This window comes from the organism of the source record quoted next, unplaced genomic scaffold, assembly GCF_019419815.1.
Source record: "Pyrus x bretschneideri cultivar Hongxiangsu unplaced genomic scaffold, Pyrus_bretschneideri_v1 Contig58, whole genome shotgun sequence".
NCBI classification, from domain to species: domain Eukaryota; kingdom Viridiplantae; phylum Streptophyta; class Magnoliopsida; order Rosales; family Rosaceae; genus Pyrus; species Pyrus x bretschneideri.
The window spans coordinates 614,255-630,587 of NW_025999796.1; the positions used below are offsets into that span (position 1 = coordinate 614,255).

General features: G+C 33.7%; 1 protein-coding gene across 1 annotated transcript; it reads left to right on the forward strand.

Annotated features, from left to right (window-relative positions):
* Positions 1–7,070: 7,070 nt before the first annotated feature.
* Positions 7,071–9,390, forward strand: LOC103960738 (aluminum-activated malate transporter 2-like). The gene is made up of 6 exons (XM_009373216.2): positions 7,071–7,377; positions 7,475–7,615; positions 7,726–7,998; positions 8,369–8,481; positions 8,577–8,720; positions 8,826–9,390. Exons 1-6 carry the CDS (start codon positions 7,119–7,121, stop codon positions 9,312–9,314), a joined length of 1,419 nt encoding a protein of 472 aa, XP_009371491.2. The 5' UTR covers positions 7,071–7,118; the 3' UTR covers positions 9,315–9,390.
* Positions 9,391–16,333: the final 6,943 nt, after the last annotated feature.

Consider the following 16,333-nt stretch of genomic DNA (forward strand, 5'->3'; position numbering starts at 1 on the left):
CAAATGTAACAAACTAAGCCAGGAAATGGACACTGCATTATAGTAGAAATCAAGAGTTGCGCGAGCTGTGAAGCGTAGGAGATGTGTGAGTGATGGAAAAAATAGAACCAGGAAATGGACATTGCAACGCAGTGTTTGAATCCAAAAGTAAAAAACTAAACCAAGAAACGGACATTGCATTGTAGTGTTTGAATCCAAATGTAAAAAGGAACATGTAGGAGGCGTGTGAGTGATGGAAAAAGCGAAACCAATAAATAAACATTGCAACGTATTGTTTGAATCCAAATGAAAAAAAAAAAAAAAAAAAAAGAATTAGGAAACAGACACTGCACTGCAGTGTCTGATCCGTATTAACTTATTCCAAAATATATAAACTAGAAGAAAGAGAATGCTAGTTGAAGTGGTAAATTTTGTAATTTTTGTTTATTTTAATGCATTTAAGTATCACAATACATGATTGATCTATTTATAATTAACATAAATATTGTTCATATTGAAACTTTTTATTGATTTTACACAAAATCATCCTTTTTAAAGTTGTTTATTTTTATTTGTTTTTATGTATTTAGAATTTTAAATAAGGGTGACTTTGGATGCAGTCCTTATTTATCAACGTTCTTTTATTGAAACCTTGTTTGTTTTTTGTTTTTGATTGAAGTCCCTGAAATTAATGCAATAATGCATTTCTATGTAGGTTATTATAAATTTTAAATTAAAATTTGATATTTGTAGTTATTTATATTAATGAGATTTTAAATAAAATCCATAATTTGTTGAAAATATTAAAAGAAATTATACTTAAATGAAACCCATGATTTGTCATTACTTAAAAGAGGTGGTACTTACAAAAAAAAAATTCAATACATTTTACATATAACAAGGTGGTACATTTTTAAAGACGAATAGGTACATTATTAATAAATTATGGGTACAAATAAAAGGTCAAAAAAATAGGAGTACGAATAAAAGTATGAAAAATATGGACATAATAAGAAATTAATATATGGGTACAAACTAAAACTGAATAGAAAATTGGCACTGTGACGACCCATCCCAATTTATTATATAATTTTCTCCTTGAGTGTGTAAAGTGACGAATATACCCTCGTTGGCTTAGTGATGTGGATGTACATAAGCAGTTTTAAATTATTATTTCCATTGTCATAATTAAAACGTACTCGACGTCACAAATGCATTGACACGAGTTAGGCCCGAATCGGAATCGTAATGAAAAAGTTACGATTATTTGAATACGTAAATGGGTAAATAGCATTGTATTTTTTCTTGGATGTTGACCCTTATGTGCATCCCTTACCCAATTATTAAAGTTCCCATGTTCTTGAGCCTAATCAGATATGTGGCCCATTGTTTTTGGACCAATTAAAACTGGCATTCTCTTTTTCTTCTGCCCAATCACATACGCACACACATATACACTCTCATTCTTTCTCCTTCTCGACTCTTCTCCCTTCTTTTTCCTTTGCACCGTGACACACCTACACCCAAACCCATCAAAACCTCACAGATTGAACGTGAGCTTTACATCATCGTGTTCCCTGTGGCCTCACGATCCTAGTGATACCATTTGATCACCAAACGAACGTTGGGAACTCGAAAACCAGAAGCTTCGGTGAGGAGCCAAGTTTACTCTGACGCGATCCCAGCAAGGTTAAGGAGTTTTAGGACTTGGAAAGGTATCCACTCAGCTTCCCTAACACTTTGGAGTAGTTTTGGAGTGGAGTAGACGTCGGAATAGGCAAGTTTGAGAGGGTGCAAAGTTCGCCGGATTTTCCAAGGAATTTTTCAATCATTTTTCGTTGGATTTTGGACTTCTAATAGGTACGAACGTGTTCTACTCTTCAAGACCTTCAAATCCATATAAATTTCATGGAATTTGGTTAAGAATTGAAGTAGATATAAGCTTTTGAAAATTTTCTAGAAACCGGAGAGTGCAGATGACAGCTAGCGGTGGAGATCGGCGAGTGACCGGAGAAGAAGAAGGTATATTCCATTAACATTATTGGAATATTCTAACGGCGTTAGGTAACGCCATTACCATTTAACGGAATATTTCACCTATTTTGACAGAATATTCCTAACTCTGTTAGGGTTTCTGTCAATGTGCCGTGGATGTGCATATGCGTGGCCGGCGCATAAGGGCTCTTCTGGTGTCCAAAAATATTTCTGAAAATTTATGTGGGTTCGTATCGTCGAGTAGATCACGTTCATATATTCAAACCTTTCATTTGAGCAAGCTATAAGAAGTTAATCCTAGATTTTGTATATGTGCTAATTAATTAATGTAAAAATAGTTGTATCGCATATAGGTGAGACGTACCCCAAGGACAAGCGTGGACAAGCCAAATTAAGGGGCTATGATCCTGCTACTTATAAGTGAGTAGGCATTTGTTTTCAATATATATATATATATATATATATATATATATATATATATATATATATATATATATACGTATATGCTTTACAGTTTCTAGAAAGCGTTTTAAAATGAATTATGCCTTGAGTGCCATGTCAAGTATGCATGATATGTATACACATTGCATTGTTATGAATTCAATTACATTGAATGATGTTGTGGAGGCCTAGGTAAGCTCCAAGTGAGTTAGTATATGGTTTAGTTGGTTGCCTTACATTGGTATGCATAAATGCCTTTAGAGCTTATCATTGATGCACCCCGGTGTTAGTGCTCTTGCCCTGGCCAGGGCACAGTCCTTCACGTTATTGTTCACCTCCCACACCGCACTCTCACCTTGGATCCAAGTCTGGTGTCAGCCTGTCGTACAGACCATAATAGGTGGTTCCGACTCATAGGTGACCACGATTTATCGCACAGCCTTCACGTGATCATAACGCTTGAGCGTACATATTTACACCTAGCCTTGTCGTACAAGTCACATTAGGTGACTCCGATTCATGTGCTAGCCTAGGTTGATGAGCTATAGGTCTAGTTGTACAAGTCAAGTTAGGTGACTCCGACTGACATGTTATTTTATATTGATTCTACACCTGGCTTACATGTTTTAGTGCTGAAATGTTATGACATGGCATATTTTGGTTTTCACTGCCCTTGTGCATTCATTTTACTACTTACGTAGTATTGTTATTTTTCTGGGAACTATACAGGTTTTACAGTTAGGGATTATTATGTTTGAAAAAATAACTATGTTTTCGAAAGCTTTGTTTTTGCCCACTCACCCTTCTGTTTTGCGCCCCTCCAGGTCCTAGGCAGCTGTTCGTATCTGTGGCTCACGAGGACTATCTGGCGGTTCTGACGTTTCCATAAATAAATGTAGGGATCTTCTCCCTGTTTGTATAATTAGTACTTGTTCAGTTTGACTGCACTGTTGGATTGCCTATGCTATGAATACTTGTATTTGGTTTTTGGTCACTTCCACGCACTTATATATATATTATTTGTAGTTTAAATAAGTTTAGGTTTGTTTTTTTATTTATTTATTCACATATTCTTGTTACTATCACTTCTGTTGCGCACTAGGCTACATCACCCTCATGTGACGGCCAGTATGCCTCGACTCAGGTCGAGGTATTTCAATTTGAAAGGGGGTGATGTGCCTTATATGTACATACTCCCCTCCCTATAGCATGAGGTTTTTTGGGAACTCACTGGCTTTGGATTCCATCAGAACTTTGAAGTTAAGCGAGTTCGGGCGAGAGTATTCCTAGGATGAGTGACCCACTGGGTAGTTCTCATGTGAGTTCCCAGAAACAAAACCATGAGGGTGTGGCTGGGGCCCAAAGTGGACAATATCATGCTACGGCGGAGCCGAGACTGGGATGTGAAAGGCACAATTTAAAAAAAAATGTTACAAATTAAAATGGGTACAAACTAAATATAAATATATCAAATGTAACGTTTCTAAACACTAAATGAATAATTTAGAAATAAAATTTAATTATCTTGATATGTAAAATATTTTATTATTGAAATAATTAATGATGTTTATTAAAACCAGGGGACCTTGATTAAAAATTGAAAAGAAATAAGATTTCAATCAATGGAGTTGAAAAAAGAGGGATGAGAACCTAATTTTCATTTTGGTTCCAGTCTGTAATCAACCTAATTGTTAGACTGAAACCTTGTTAAGATCAAGGTTCTTAACATCATTAAGAGATTTAACTCATGCATTTATGCATTTAATGTTCCACAAACCATGAAATTTAAACAAATTCAAATAATATTTTTAAAATATAATAAATACTTAAAAATAAATATTAGAGTAATATTGTTCTTCCCAAAATTATAGCAAGAAATAATGTACCCACAAAATTACTAACATATTTTAAAAAATAACTACTGATACATTTTAAAACATAAAATAAATACATATAATTAGCATGGATACATTTAGCAAAATTTAAAAAGTGTACAAATAAATTAAAAAATATGGGCACAAAGAAAGTAATATACGTGTACAAATTAAAATAGAAAAGAAAATTGGTACAAATTGAAAAAGGGTTGCAAATTAAAAATGGGTACAAACTAAAAATAAAAATATATGATAAAAAATTTATCCATAAATATAAATATACCAAATGTAACATTTTTAACACTAAATGAGTATAGGTAGAAATAAAAAATATTTTATTATTATTGAAGTAATTAATGACGTTTATTAATACCTAAGGACCTTGATAAAAAATTAAAAATAAATAAGATTTTAATCAATGAAGTAGTAAAAAGAGGGATAAGAACCTAATTTCTCCTATTATTAATCTAAATACCAGGGTAGTGATTAACCCATTTGGTACAAATTTATTCCCATTTGGTATAAATTATTCTTTTAGACTACGTGCAAATAAGTTAATTAATAGCCTTGCCACTCTAGTTCTTCATGGGCTTCTCGAAGAGAGAATAGTTCTTCATGGGCTTCTCGAAGAGAGACTATACGTCAAAGTAGTCTGTCTTTGACCTAACGTGATTTTATTTTGTGGTTGCTGGTGGATCCAGCGGTGAACAAGACGAAAACTTCGCGTGCATTGGAGTCTTCAAATTATAGAATTATTTCAATTTATTTCAAATTATAGGGATTATCTTTTACATAGGTACAATTATTATTTCTTATATTCTCTTCTGAGCAACACAAGACAAATGAAGCAATATAATAACGCATATCGAGTCAAATAAGGCGTGTCTCTATGTACCATGGATGAATATCGAGAATAAGAAATAAAATTTCAGTCAGATAATGAAATTAAATAATGATCACATTAATTAAAAAATAGTGAAGTTATATTTCTTACTTCACTCTCACCTCAAGCTCAATAAACATGACACAATTCGAGCATTTTCTAGTAATTTCTCAACTCCTAGAAAAATGGAAAGAATTTTATACAGATATTCCAAATCAAAAAGGAAAATTACAAGGCTTGCACGTTGCGATATAAAAACAAACATTATATAGCAAAACTTTCTTTTTCTTATTTATTTTTCTTATTCTATTGGGAAAAACATTCCGAAAATCTGCTAATTGACAACTGAAATTATGATCGGTTCTCATGTCAATTATTATGATTTGCTATGCTGTCTCGTAGATCACATGGCTAGATACTATCTGGGAATGTGATGACAAAGTCTTACATCGGTGATGGATTAAATCATGCAAGGACTTATAAGAAATTGTGTTATGTCATTTGGTTTTATAGTGGAATTTCAATTTTTTTCACACGTCCATCGTACTTAAGGTCCTAAAAGGCGTTAAGCATCTAGGTGTGGCCTAGGCGGTTTTTTTATTTTAATTGAATTTATTATATAATATATAAATAAATTTCTATTTATACTTGAAAAATGTGTAATTGTAGTGATATAAATTACAAAATAGAATGACATATAGATTATAAAGTATTAGAATATACTAAAATATGGGGAACAAACATATAAAAAGTGTTCATCCAAGTATTCAACAAGTCTCTTACAATTTAATGAAAAAAAAATGCAAAATGAAAGTTATCTATTTTATGTATAAATGAGAGTCGCAACCTAGGCGTGTTAGATAGATTAGGTTGGCTCCTAGGCAGGTCTAGGTGTCATTTCTTCATTTTGAAACGCATAAGATTTAATCAGAGCAGTAGCCTGCTACTTAGCACCTAGACAGGGCTTAGGTGGGAATTTTTAGAATAGTAACTATACTAATGTGAATTGCAATTGTAATGCTCCAAAATTTTCTTCATAAGACAAGTAGTAGAAACATTTATACATAATTACATTTAGAAGAAAACACAAGTGATCTCCATTTATTTTGAAACGATTTTCATACATTCATCTTTCCCTTTTGTACCACTGTTAATTTTTTTTATATAGAAAATTTTATATTCATTATATAGAAAAGTTGATTTTATGTTAAATTCTAAATTAGAGAAAAGGATTCGAACTTGAGTATAGAGAAATGAACAGTGTTGTAGCCAACTTGATTAAGCATTCAATTCTAAATTTTAAACATTGATATATAAATAAAAAGGAGTTCAAAAATCAAATCTCTCCCATTTTTATCATTTATTTAAAATAATAATAATAATAATAATACAAGGAGGTGCATCGAACCGAGGACGTACCCCACCCCTTACCTAGCTACGCCCTAACAATTAGGCTCTCTCTCTCTCTCTCTCTCTCTCTTAAAAAAACGATATTATCTATGCTAAGAGGGTGGGGAGTATGCTAAGCCTCACAATGGGTCAGCCATAATATTGTGGTTCAAATTTGTCTTTGATAAAAATCCAATCTAAGACCACTTACAAGTGAAGAAGAAGATCACTAGACTATAGTATTAAGTGACAGTTCTCTCTTTTTTATATACAAGTGATATTTTAAATTATTCTAATCAATGTGAGATAGTTTGAACTCAGATGCAATCGACTGAGCACCCTAATTTAACTAATTGGCTTAACCCAGAATAGCTGATTATAATATGATTTGATAAGCACAGTTGAAGTTACCATCCAACATGGTTCACTTATAAATAAACTTCTTCGCTTTGTCAGAATTCACTCCACAAGGCATCCTCACCTGTCTAACTATTGTGCTCCCTGACTGTCTTCTTTTTCCTGCAGCTCCCAATATTTTGTTCCTTGATAGCAATAATATGGTATCTTCAAACCATGAGAACGCTGCAGGATCCCTAGCCTTTCCCAAAAGACTATGGGGTAAAATAGTTGGATTTGCCCTGAGGCTAAAGAACTTAGGCAAAGAGGATCCAAGAAGGATCATTCATTGTTTTAAAGTGGGACTAGCTCTAACTTTTGTGTCACTCTTCTACTACTTTAAACCACTCTATGACGGCTTTGGCCTTGATGCAATGTGGGCTATTTTAACTGTTGTGGTTGTGTTTGAATTTTCTGTTGGTAAGCAACTTCTGTAAGCTCTCATAATTTAAGTCTTAACGAATAGATTTGATTGTAATTTCTAATATTTGATAATTATGCTATGAAACAATTTCAGGAGCAACACTAGGAAAAGGTTTGAACAGAATGTTGGCAACTTTAACAGCTGGTGCTCTTGGCATTGGGGCTCATCGCTTAGCAACTCTTTCTGGGGAGACTGGGGAGCCTATACTAATTGCTCTCTTTGTTTTTATAATAGGTATAATATAATACTATTAGAAACAATAATTAGAAAATTGATTATTGTACTAATTATGTGTATTTATGATATAAATCAACTAATTATATCGTCTTATAATTTCTTTGCAGCTGGAATAGTAACATTCCTGAGATTCATTCCCCAACTTAAGGCGAGGTATGATTATGGGTTGATGGTATTTATATTGACATTCTGCTTGATTTCGGTGTCTGGTTATCGGGATGAAGAGGTTATACGAATGGGATTCGAGAGGCTATCGACAATTGTCCTTGGAAGCTGTGCTGCTGTATTTGTATGCACTTTCATATGTCCGGTATGGATTGGGGTGGATCTTCACAATCACATTGCTACCAACATCGAAAAGCTTGGGAATTTCTTGGAAGGTACATATACTAAAATATAACAGTGGTTTTATGCTGCCTATATGAAGACTAATATTCAAAGTTAGATATAACATTCATCAATGCCTGCAAAGGTTATGATAGGTGATTCAACTGCAGAAAAAATATCATTTGCACTTGGAACCTACTAAAGTAACAAAAGGAATCTAACCTTAAATAACCTTAGCAGAACATATATTTTTCCCCTTTTTATAGGAAAATCTTGTGCATCCTACTATAAGGAAAATACATTTATGAGACACGAGCACAGTTAGATTAGTATTTGCCTCTATCTTACGTTGTTTGATTTTTCTTTTCGTTATTACTATCAGGAACCATCAAAACTTAGCCAGTTAAGACTAATTATTTTCAGGATTTGAAGACGGATACTTTAAAATATCTGAGGAAGGACAGCCTATAAACAAGTCATCATCTCTTCAGGGATATAAAAGTGTTTTAACTTCAAGTAGCAAGGAAGAAATCATGGTGAGAATTATATACCTTTCTCATCCTCTATAACTTTCTCACCAAGACTTTTATGTTTGAATTCCACTCTGAATTATTTAACTTTTATTGTCCAGGCCAATTTGGCAAAATGGGAACCCTGCCACGGCAAGTTCAGATTTCGTCATCCATGGAATGAGTACTTGAAAGTTGGGAGCGTAACTCGCCAGTGCGCTTTCAAAATTGAATCTCTCAACCACTACCTTACCTCTGAGATCCAAGTATGATTATGAAACCCTTTCACCAATTTATGTCTAAATGTTATATATGCATTTCAATACCAATTTAGTAGGTCTATTATAACTTGCGTTTTGGTAATCTTACAGTCACCACCAGAAGTTCGAAGTATAATTCAAGGGGAATGCACAGTTATTAGCTCAGAATGTGGGAAAGCATTGAAGGAACTAGCATCTGGAGTCCGAAAAATGACTAAATCATCAGCAGCAGAACCTCACATTACGAACTCAAAAGCTGCTGCTGAAAACCTCAAAGCTGTAATCAGATCTAGCTTGTCTAAACACTGCGATTACCTAGAGATACTACAAGCAGGAGCAGTAGCTTCTCTACTGTTTGAAGTTGTCAAATGTACAGAGGAAATTGCTGGTGCTGTTCATAAACTAGCATCCCTAGCACACTTTAAGAATGCTAAGCCTAGAGTGACCCCAGAGACGCAAGAATTACCTTCGCAGGGAGCGGTAAATCCAGTATCAGGCATCGATGGGGCACATCATGTTATAACGATAAATCCATCTCAAAGTTTACGTGAAAGTGAGAACTCGTCCCCACCAGTACTGGCTCCAAGAATGGAAGTGTAGACTTTGGAAATGAGTAGTTTTTAGTTCTCTGTCAATAAATGAAGTGATAGATGTGCTTGTAATCGTCATATGTTTTTTTTTTCTCCCTGTTAGACGTTCGCATATATACTGTTAGGGAGTTCATGTGTTGCTTTTTCCCTAGAGCTTCGACTTGAAGCTCAGAGGTTTGAAGCAGTTTATATTTGTGCTTTCTGCAAATAATGAATTGCCTTGCTCAATTCAAATTATTCTGGATTTGAGGTAAACCGGAATTAGTTTAGTGTATAAACATGATTAGATAGTTTGATCACCTTTGATTCATTTAGACATGGTTTTAAGAAACAAATTTACGGACTAACCTGAGATTCATGAAATAATTCGTACAGTAATGCTACAAGTTGCTCTATCAGAAATACAATTAAGAACAAAATCAAGATTAAACACGAACCCACAAAAAACCAGTATTCAACGCTGTTGACCTGCACAAAGTAAACATGCTTTTCGTGGTTGCCGAAGGAAGACTGATTTAAAACTTGAAGTCTCTAGATCGTCACGAGTTAGTTGGTCTTCCTACTAGAATTAACTTTTAGTATAAAGCATGTTTCTCGCAAAACAAACCTATCTTGTTTTATTTATTTAGGCATGGGACAAAAATTTAAGTGTGATATTAATAATATAGAAATCAAACTCTTATAGTGACTAATAAATTATTTTGGTCATTCCATGAAAAATTTTTACGAAATGATCAAAACGATTTACAATGGACAAACTTAAAAAGCTTTCTATTTATTTTCATTGTCAATAACCTAAATAAGAAGTTATCCAATATCAAATATTATTTTGGCCGAAAGCCGTAAAAATATTTCGAGTCCTACGATTGAGAATTTCGAAATTAAACATTCTTTTAAAGCCCATACCTAGTCAAGAAGCATATTGCTGAAATTTGACCTTTGGTGACTCATTAATCCTCGTACCGTCTGTATGAGAAAACAATATTCAATCTTGAGCTCTGCGTTATTTAATTCCTTTTCTTGGCCTTGTTGCTCAAGACCAAGAGCTCCCATACAAACTCCATCTTAATAGCACAAACGATATTTGAGGAATCCAACTCAAAAACTCCAATAAAAAAGTGAACGCTCTTAATTAACTAAAATACAATGCATACATTCTTTTTTTTTTAGAAAGTTTTAACGAAAAATCTACGGTACTGTTCACTTTAACGAAAATCCACATTTTTATACTAAAAAGTCAAACCTGGTACTATTCAATTTACTCATTGTTTTGTCCTTATCGTTAAAACTCAAAGTTTTTAAATCATTTTCATTATTTTTTTTTTTAAGCAAACAAATTGGGAGACCTACCCAAATTTTTTTAAGCAAACAAATTGTGACTCATTTGAGTCATTTCTTATGAATAATTTAAATTTGGGAGACCTACCCAAATTTTGCCATGTTCTAAACATCTTGAATGTAGATAACTTATTTTCTAAAGCACTGCTAGTTAGGCCTGGCAAACGGGTCGTGTCTGTCATGTTCGTGTCGTTTTCGTGTAACACATGTTATCCTAACGGGTCGTATCGTGTCGCACTCGTTATGACCCATTATGAAAAATATATTTTTCTTCTTAAATTTGCACATACCACACATTGCCACATAAATATTACTTCAAAACATTAAAACACATTTGTCGTTTAAGTACTACATCTACACTCGAAAATAAGAGCCTAACAAACAAACATTCATACACTACTAGTCTATTATAAAATATTAAATGTGCAAGGATATGAAGCCTTTCAAGGTTGTGAAGCATTTCTCAAAAGTTTAAACCTTACCAATGGAACTCAAAGTTTGCATGTTATTTCTTTTACAAAATCCTTAATTTTCATCGATCATCATGACATAAGATTTTGCGGTATTCACTAGTGTGAATATTTTAAATTGAAGATCGAATTCATTCATTGTATTCACGGAGGGTCAAGGACTGTAGCTGTAAAAAATCATCAAAATCGGAGTTAAAATAACCGTTAAATCGTGATTTTTCATTGATAACCGTCAAAAAGTTTTATCCCGTTACTTCATCTCTGAATGTTTGTTTTTTACAATTATGGGATCTCAAAGTATATACAAACATGTTTGACGGTTGGATCGTTGAAACTAGTTTCATAGAATGTGTATTCCATCTAAACAATAGATTCACTAATAATACTTAAGAGTTTATTCATACTTTCATTAAGTATAACATAAGATTTTGTGGTATCTATTAGTGTAAATATTTTAAATTGAAGATCGAGTTCATTCATTGTATTCATATAGGGTCAAGGAGTATAGTTATAAAAAAATGATCAAAATCAGAGTTAAAATAACCATTAAATCGTGATTTTTAACCATCGAAAAATTTTGTCTTGTTACTTGATCACTAAATGTTTGTTTTTTTTCAATTTTTAGCGTATGCGATCTCGAAGCATATACAAACAAGTTTGATGGTTGGATTGTTCAAATTAGTTTCGTAGAACACGTATCCCATCAAAACGATAGATTCACTAACACTTAAGAGTTTATTCATACTTTCATTATGTATAACATAAGATTTTGTGGTATACACTAGTGGAAATATTTTAAATTGAAGATCAAGTTCATTCGTTGTATTCATATAGGGTCAAGGAGTGTAGCTATAAAAAAACATCAAAATCGGAGTTAAAATAACCGTTAAATCGTGATTTTTCGTTGATAACCGTCGAAAAGTTTTGTCCCATTACTTGATCTCTGAATGTTTGTTTTTTGCGATTTTTTGTTGATGCGATCTCGAAACATCAAAATCTGAGTTAAAATAACCGTTAAATCGTGATTTTTCGTTGATAACCGTCGAAAAGTTTTGTCCCGTTACTTGATCTCTGAATGTTTATTTTTTGCGATTTTTTGTTGATGGGATCTCGAAGCATATACAAACAAGTTTGACGGTTGGATCGTTGAAATTAGTTTTGTAGAATTCGTATCCCATCAAGTTCAATGGTGTATGTATATATACATATATATATATATATTTATTAAGTAGATTTAAATTTATTTATTTTGTACGTATAATACTTAAGAAATTGAATGGTATGTATATTTAAGCCGATCCTGTCACATCCCGGCCCGGGGCGGATCACTTCTTGGGCCCACTCCACCACCGTAGCACGATATTGCCCGCTTTGGGCTTACCATTCCCTCACGGTTTTGTTTTTAGGAACTCACGAGCAACTTCCCAGTGGGTCACCCATCATGGGATTGCTCTAGCCCCCTTCTCGCTTAACTTCGAAGTTCCTACAGAACCCGAAGCTAGTGAGCCCAGAAAGCCTCGTGCTAGGTAAGGATGAGAATATACATATAAGGATCACTCCCCTGGGCGATGTGGGATGTCACAATCCACCCCCCTTAGGGGCCCGACGTCCTCGTCAACACACACGTGACCAGGGTTAGGCTTTGATATCAATTTTCACATCCCGGCTCGTGGCGGATCACTTCCTGGGCCCGCTCCACCACCGTAGCACAATATTGTCCGTTTTGGGCTTACCATTCCCTCACAGTTTTGTTTTTTGGAACTTACGAGCAACTTCCCAGTGGGTCACCCATCATGGGATTGCTCTAGTCCCCTTCTCGCTTAACTTCGGAGTTCCTACAGAACCTGAAGCTAGTGAGCTCCCAGAAGGCCTCGTGCTAGGTAAGGATGAGAATATACATATAAGGATCACTCCCCTGGACGATGTGGGATGTCACAATCCACCCCTCATAGGGGCCTGACGTCCTCATCGGCACACACACCACCAGGGTTAGGCTCTGATACCAATTTTCACATCCCGGCCTGGGGTGGATCATTTCCCCGGCCCGCTCCACCACCGTAGCACGATATTGTCCGCTTTGGGCTTACCATTCCCTCACGGTTTTGTTTTTGGGGACTCACGAGCAACTTCCCAGTGGGTCACCCATCATGGGATTGCTCTAACCCCCTTCTCGCTTAACTTCGGAGTTCCTACAGAACCCAAAGCCAGTGAACTCCCAAAAGGCCTCGTGCTAGGTAAGGATGAGAATATACATATAAGGATCACTCCCCTAGGTGATGTGGGATGTCACAGATCCAATGGTCACCAATTTTTAATATTTAATTTAATATATATATATAATTATTATAGTTTTTAGGGGTATAAAATTGTTAAATTAATATATATATATATAATTATTATAGTATTTTTTTAGGGTATAGTGTTACCTACGTGTATACCCGAACCAAGCCATTATCTTAAAAGGTGCTTAACGGGTTACCCGATAACGACCCGATTCATTATTGTGTCGACCCGAATACCTGTTAATTTCGTGTCGTGTTGTTCCAGGTTATCGGGTCGTGTCAGGAATTGCCAGGTCTATTGCTAATATCCAAATTTTGGGGAATAAAATTTAGGGTCCTTTTGGTTCCGGTCCCTAATTAACCTAATTGTTACAATGTAATCTTATTTGTTTAAATAGTCTGATCAAGGTACCTAGCATCATTTAAGGAATTTAAGTCATGGATTTATGCATTCAATATCCCACAAATTATGAAATTTAAAAAAATCCAAATAATATTGTTACAAACTTAAAAATCAATAATAGAGTAATTTGTTCTTTATATAGTTCTAACAAAAAAAAAAAAAAAAATTGTACCCACGTAATTATTAATATAGTGCAAGAAATAACTATTGATATATTTTAAAACATAAAATAAACCCATATAATTAGCATGGGTATGTTCATAAAAAAACTATTGGTACAAATTAAATTAAATGTATAGGTACACATTAAAATTCAAAACTATGGGTGCAAATTAAATTGAAAATATGGGCACATATTAAATTTCAAAATTATGGATACAAATTAAAACTAAAAAGAATATTGGTATAAATTAAAAAAAAAGATACAAATTATAAATAGAAATATATGAAAAAAAAATACTAAAAAGATTATATTTGAATATGAGTAATGCTTTTTTCTAAATTGACATATAAAGACCTGTAACTAATTTAATATTCAAATAATGACATGAAAAAAAGTCAAGAGACCTTGATCAAAAATGAAAAAAGAATAGGGTTTTAATTAATAATAAGGAGAAACGAGGGATGAGAACCTAATTTATTCTAAAATTTATGAATAATTTGAAGCCTCTTCATTTGTTTTTAGCAATAATGATTACATTCCATCGCAATATAAAAATAAAATAAAATGAAAAGCAATTCAAAATTGGGGATAATGTTTTTGATAGGTGGTGTAACTACACAGGTACGTCATCCACAGATTTATTATTGACTCGCCTAACAAGTTTCACCTTTAAAATACAGGATTTTATTCAAAGCCTCGGTTTGTTTGTTTTGGACAAGAATATTATTGTTGGATTAGACAAATAATTGCATTTCAAAAACATCGGAAAATAATGCTAATAAATTTCAAACAAATAACGACAAATTTACAAAGTGGGAATGAAATCAACGGAATTGACATCGATTTCGGGGAAATAAGCGGCATTTTGAATTAGTTGTCATGGAAACCGCATGTGGTCATGTGAACGTACAAAGAAGAAACCAGAGCGGAGAAATCATAGAAGGAAAAGAAGGTGGAGGGTTGTGCGTTAGCGCTCGCGTTGTGGGACTGGTTTTTTTGAAGCCAGTGGTATTCTGGACTCAAAGTCCAAGACCCGGAATCCTACTCATGTTATGCTTGTACCTCATCAAACAACAACTTGACCTCGCGTTCAATTTAATGGTCGTATTCAATCTAAGTTGGTCTACAAAACAGGCTTAGAGCATCTCCATCATTGTAAAGGTGTTAGGTTTGAATCTCGAAAATGGCGAATTTGATGTCAAATTCGACTACCTATTATGTGGCTTAACTGAACTTCTTCTCCTTTTAGTGTAAAAATATCGATGTACTAAAAAAAAACATTTATTTTGATCAGTTACGCAGACACAAACTAGCTCCAATGATGAAATTGAGTATGCAAGTTTGCCTACCCTACAACATATGAGTAGGGAAATTAAGTCCCACAACTCTTTATATAATAAAATATCGTATGTGAAAAAAGATGACAAAATAAAATATAGAAGTAGGAATCTGGATCCTCTTTGTGAAGATTCCGTAAATCCGTTAATCGTATGGTCAAAAATTTAGTTTATCTGGCATTACTCTTTTTCATAAGAAAATTGAGTAGTTTTTAGAGTACAATTTGGCCTACTCTACTTGCCTACACCATTGGACAGGGCGACACTCATCTTCTTGCCTTTGTTCCTCATCCCTTCATGTAATTTGAAATCCAAACTATTGTTTAAAAAAAATCATATTAACTAGCATTCTTTGGCCTTGAGCATTCTATCCATTTAACTAGAGCAATCATAAAATTCTAAAGAGATGGTCCAAATTCTCCTAAAGATTGCATAAAGTCTAAAGAGGGTCAAAATTTTGCCAAATTTGTTCCTTTAATGTGAAATTTTAGCTCAACCACCTTTTAAATCCTAGATCATGTTTGAACGTGAGAAGGTTCAGACAACAAAGTTGCACGTTCAGTTTTGACATAAAAGTTCCACCTCTAGTATAGTTTTTTAGCTTCGACCTGCCATTGGAGATGCTCAGACAATCTGTAGTAGAGATGTCAAAAGAAAAATGTCAAATATAAATTTGATAGTTTATGTAGCAATTAAAATGTCAAATGTAAATTTCATCTTAATTAAACCCATATGTTTATTCAAATAATACTTGCAGGACCTACTTAATGAATCAATTAAAACTGATTTTCATCTATATATATAAAGCGAGAGCCGCAAAATAATGAAGCATTCCAAAATGCCAAGAATATTCCTAGGTTTCCTTTACAATCAAAATCCACAAAAAAAAAAAAAAAAAAAAAAAAAAAAAAAAAAAAAAAGAGGAAAAAAATGCAAAAAAGAACTTAACTTATCAGAAACGGTATTGGAAACAAACATAGTAATTAAAATAATAAAAAAATCATGATAATTATCATCTAAAAGTTAGCAGTTATGG

Bases quoted from the DNA above. Each gene is read 5' to 3' on its own strand.
- LOC103960738 (XM_009373216.2), top strand. From the start codon at position 7,119: ATGGTATCTTCAAACCATGAGAACGCTGCAGGATCCCTAGCCTTTCCC. The intron at 7,378-7,474 runs GTAAGCAACTTC...AAACAATTTCAG, and splicing joins TGTGTTTGAATTTTCTGTTG to GAGCAACACTAGGAAAAGGT. The intron at 7,616-7,725 runs GTATAATATAAT...ATTTCTTTGCAG, and splicing joins TCTCTTTGTTTTTATAATAG to CTGGAATAGTAACATTCCTG.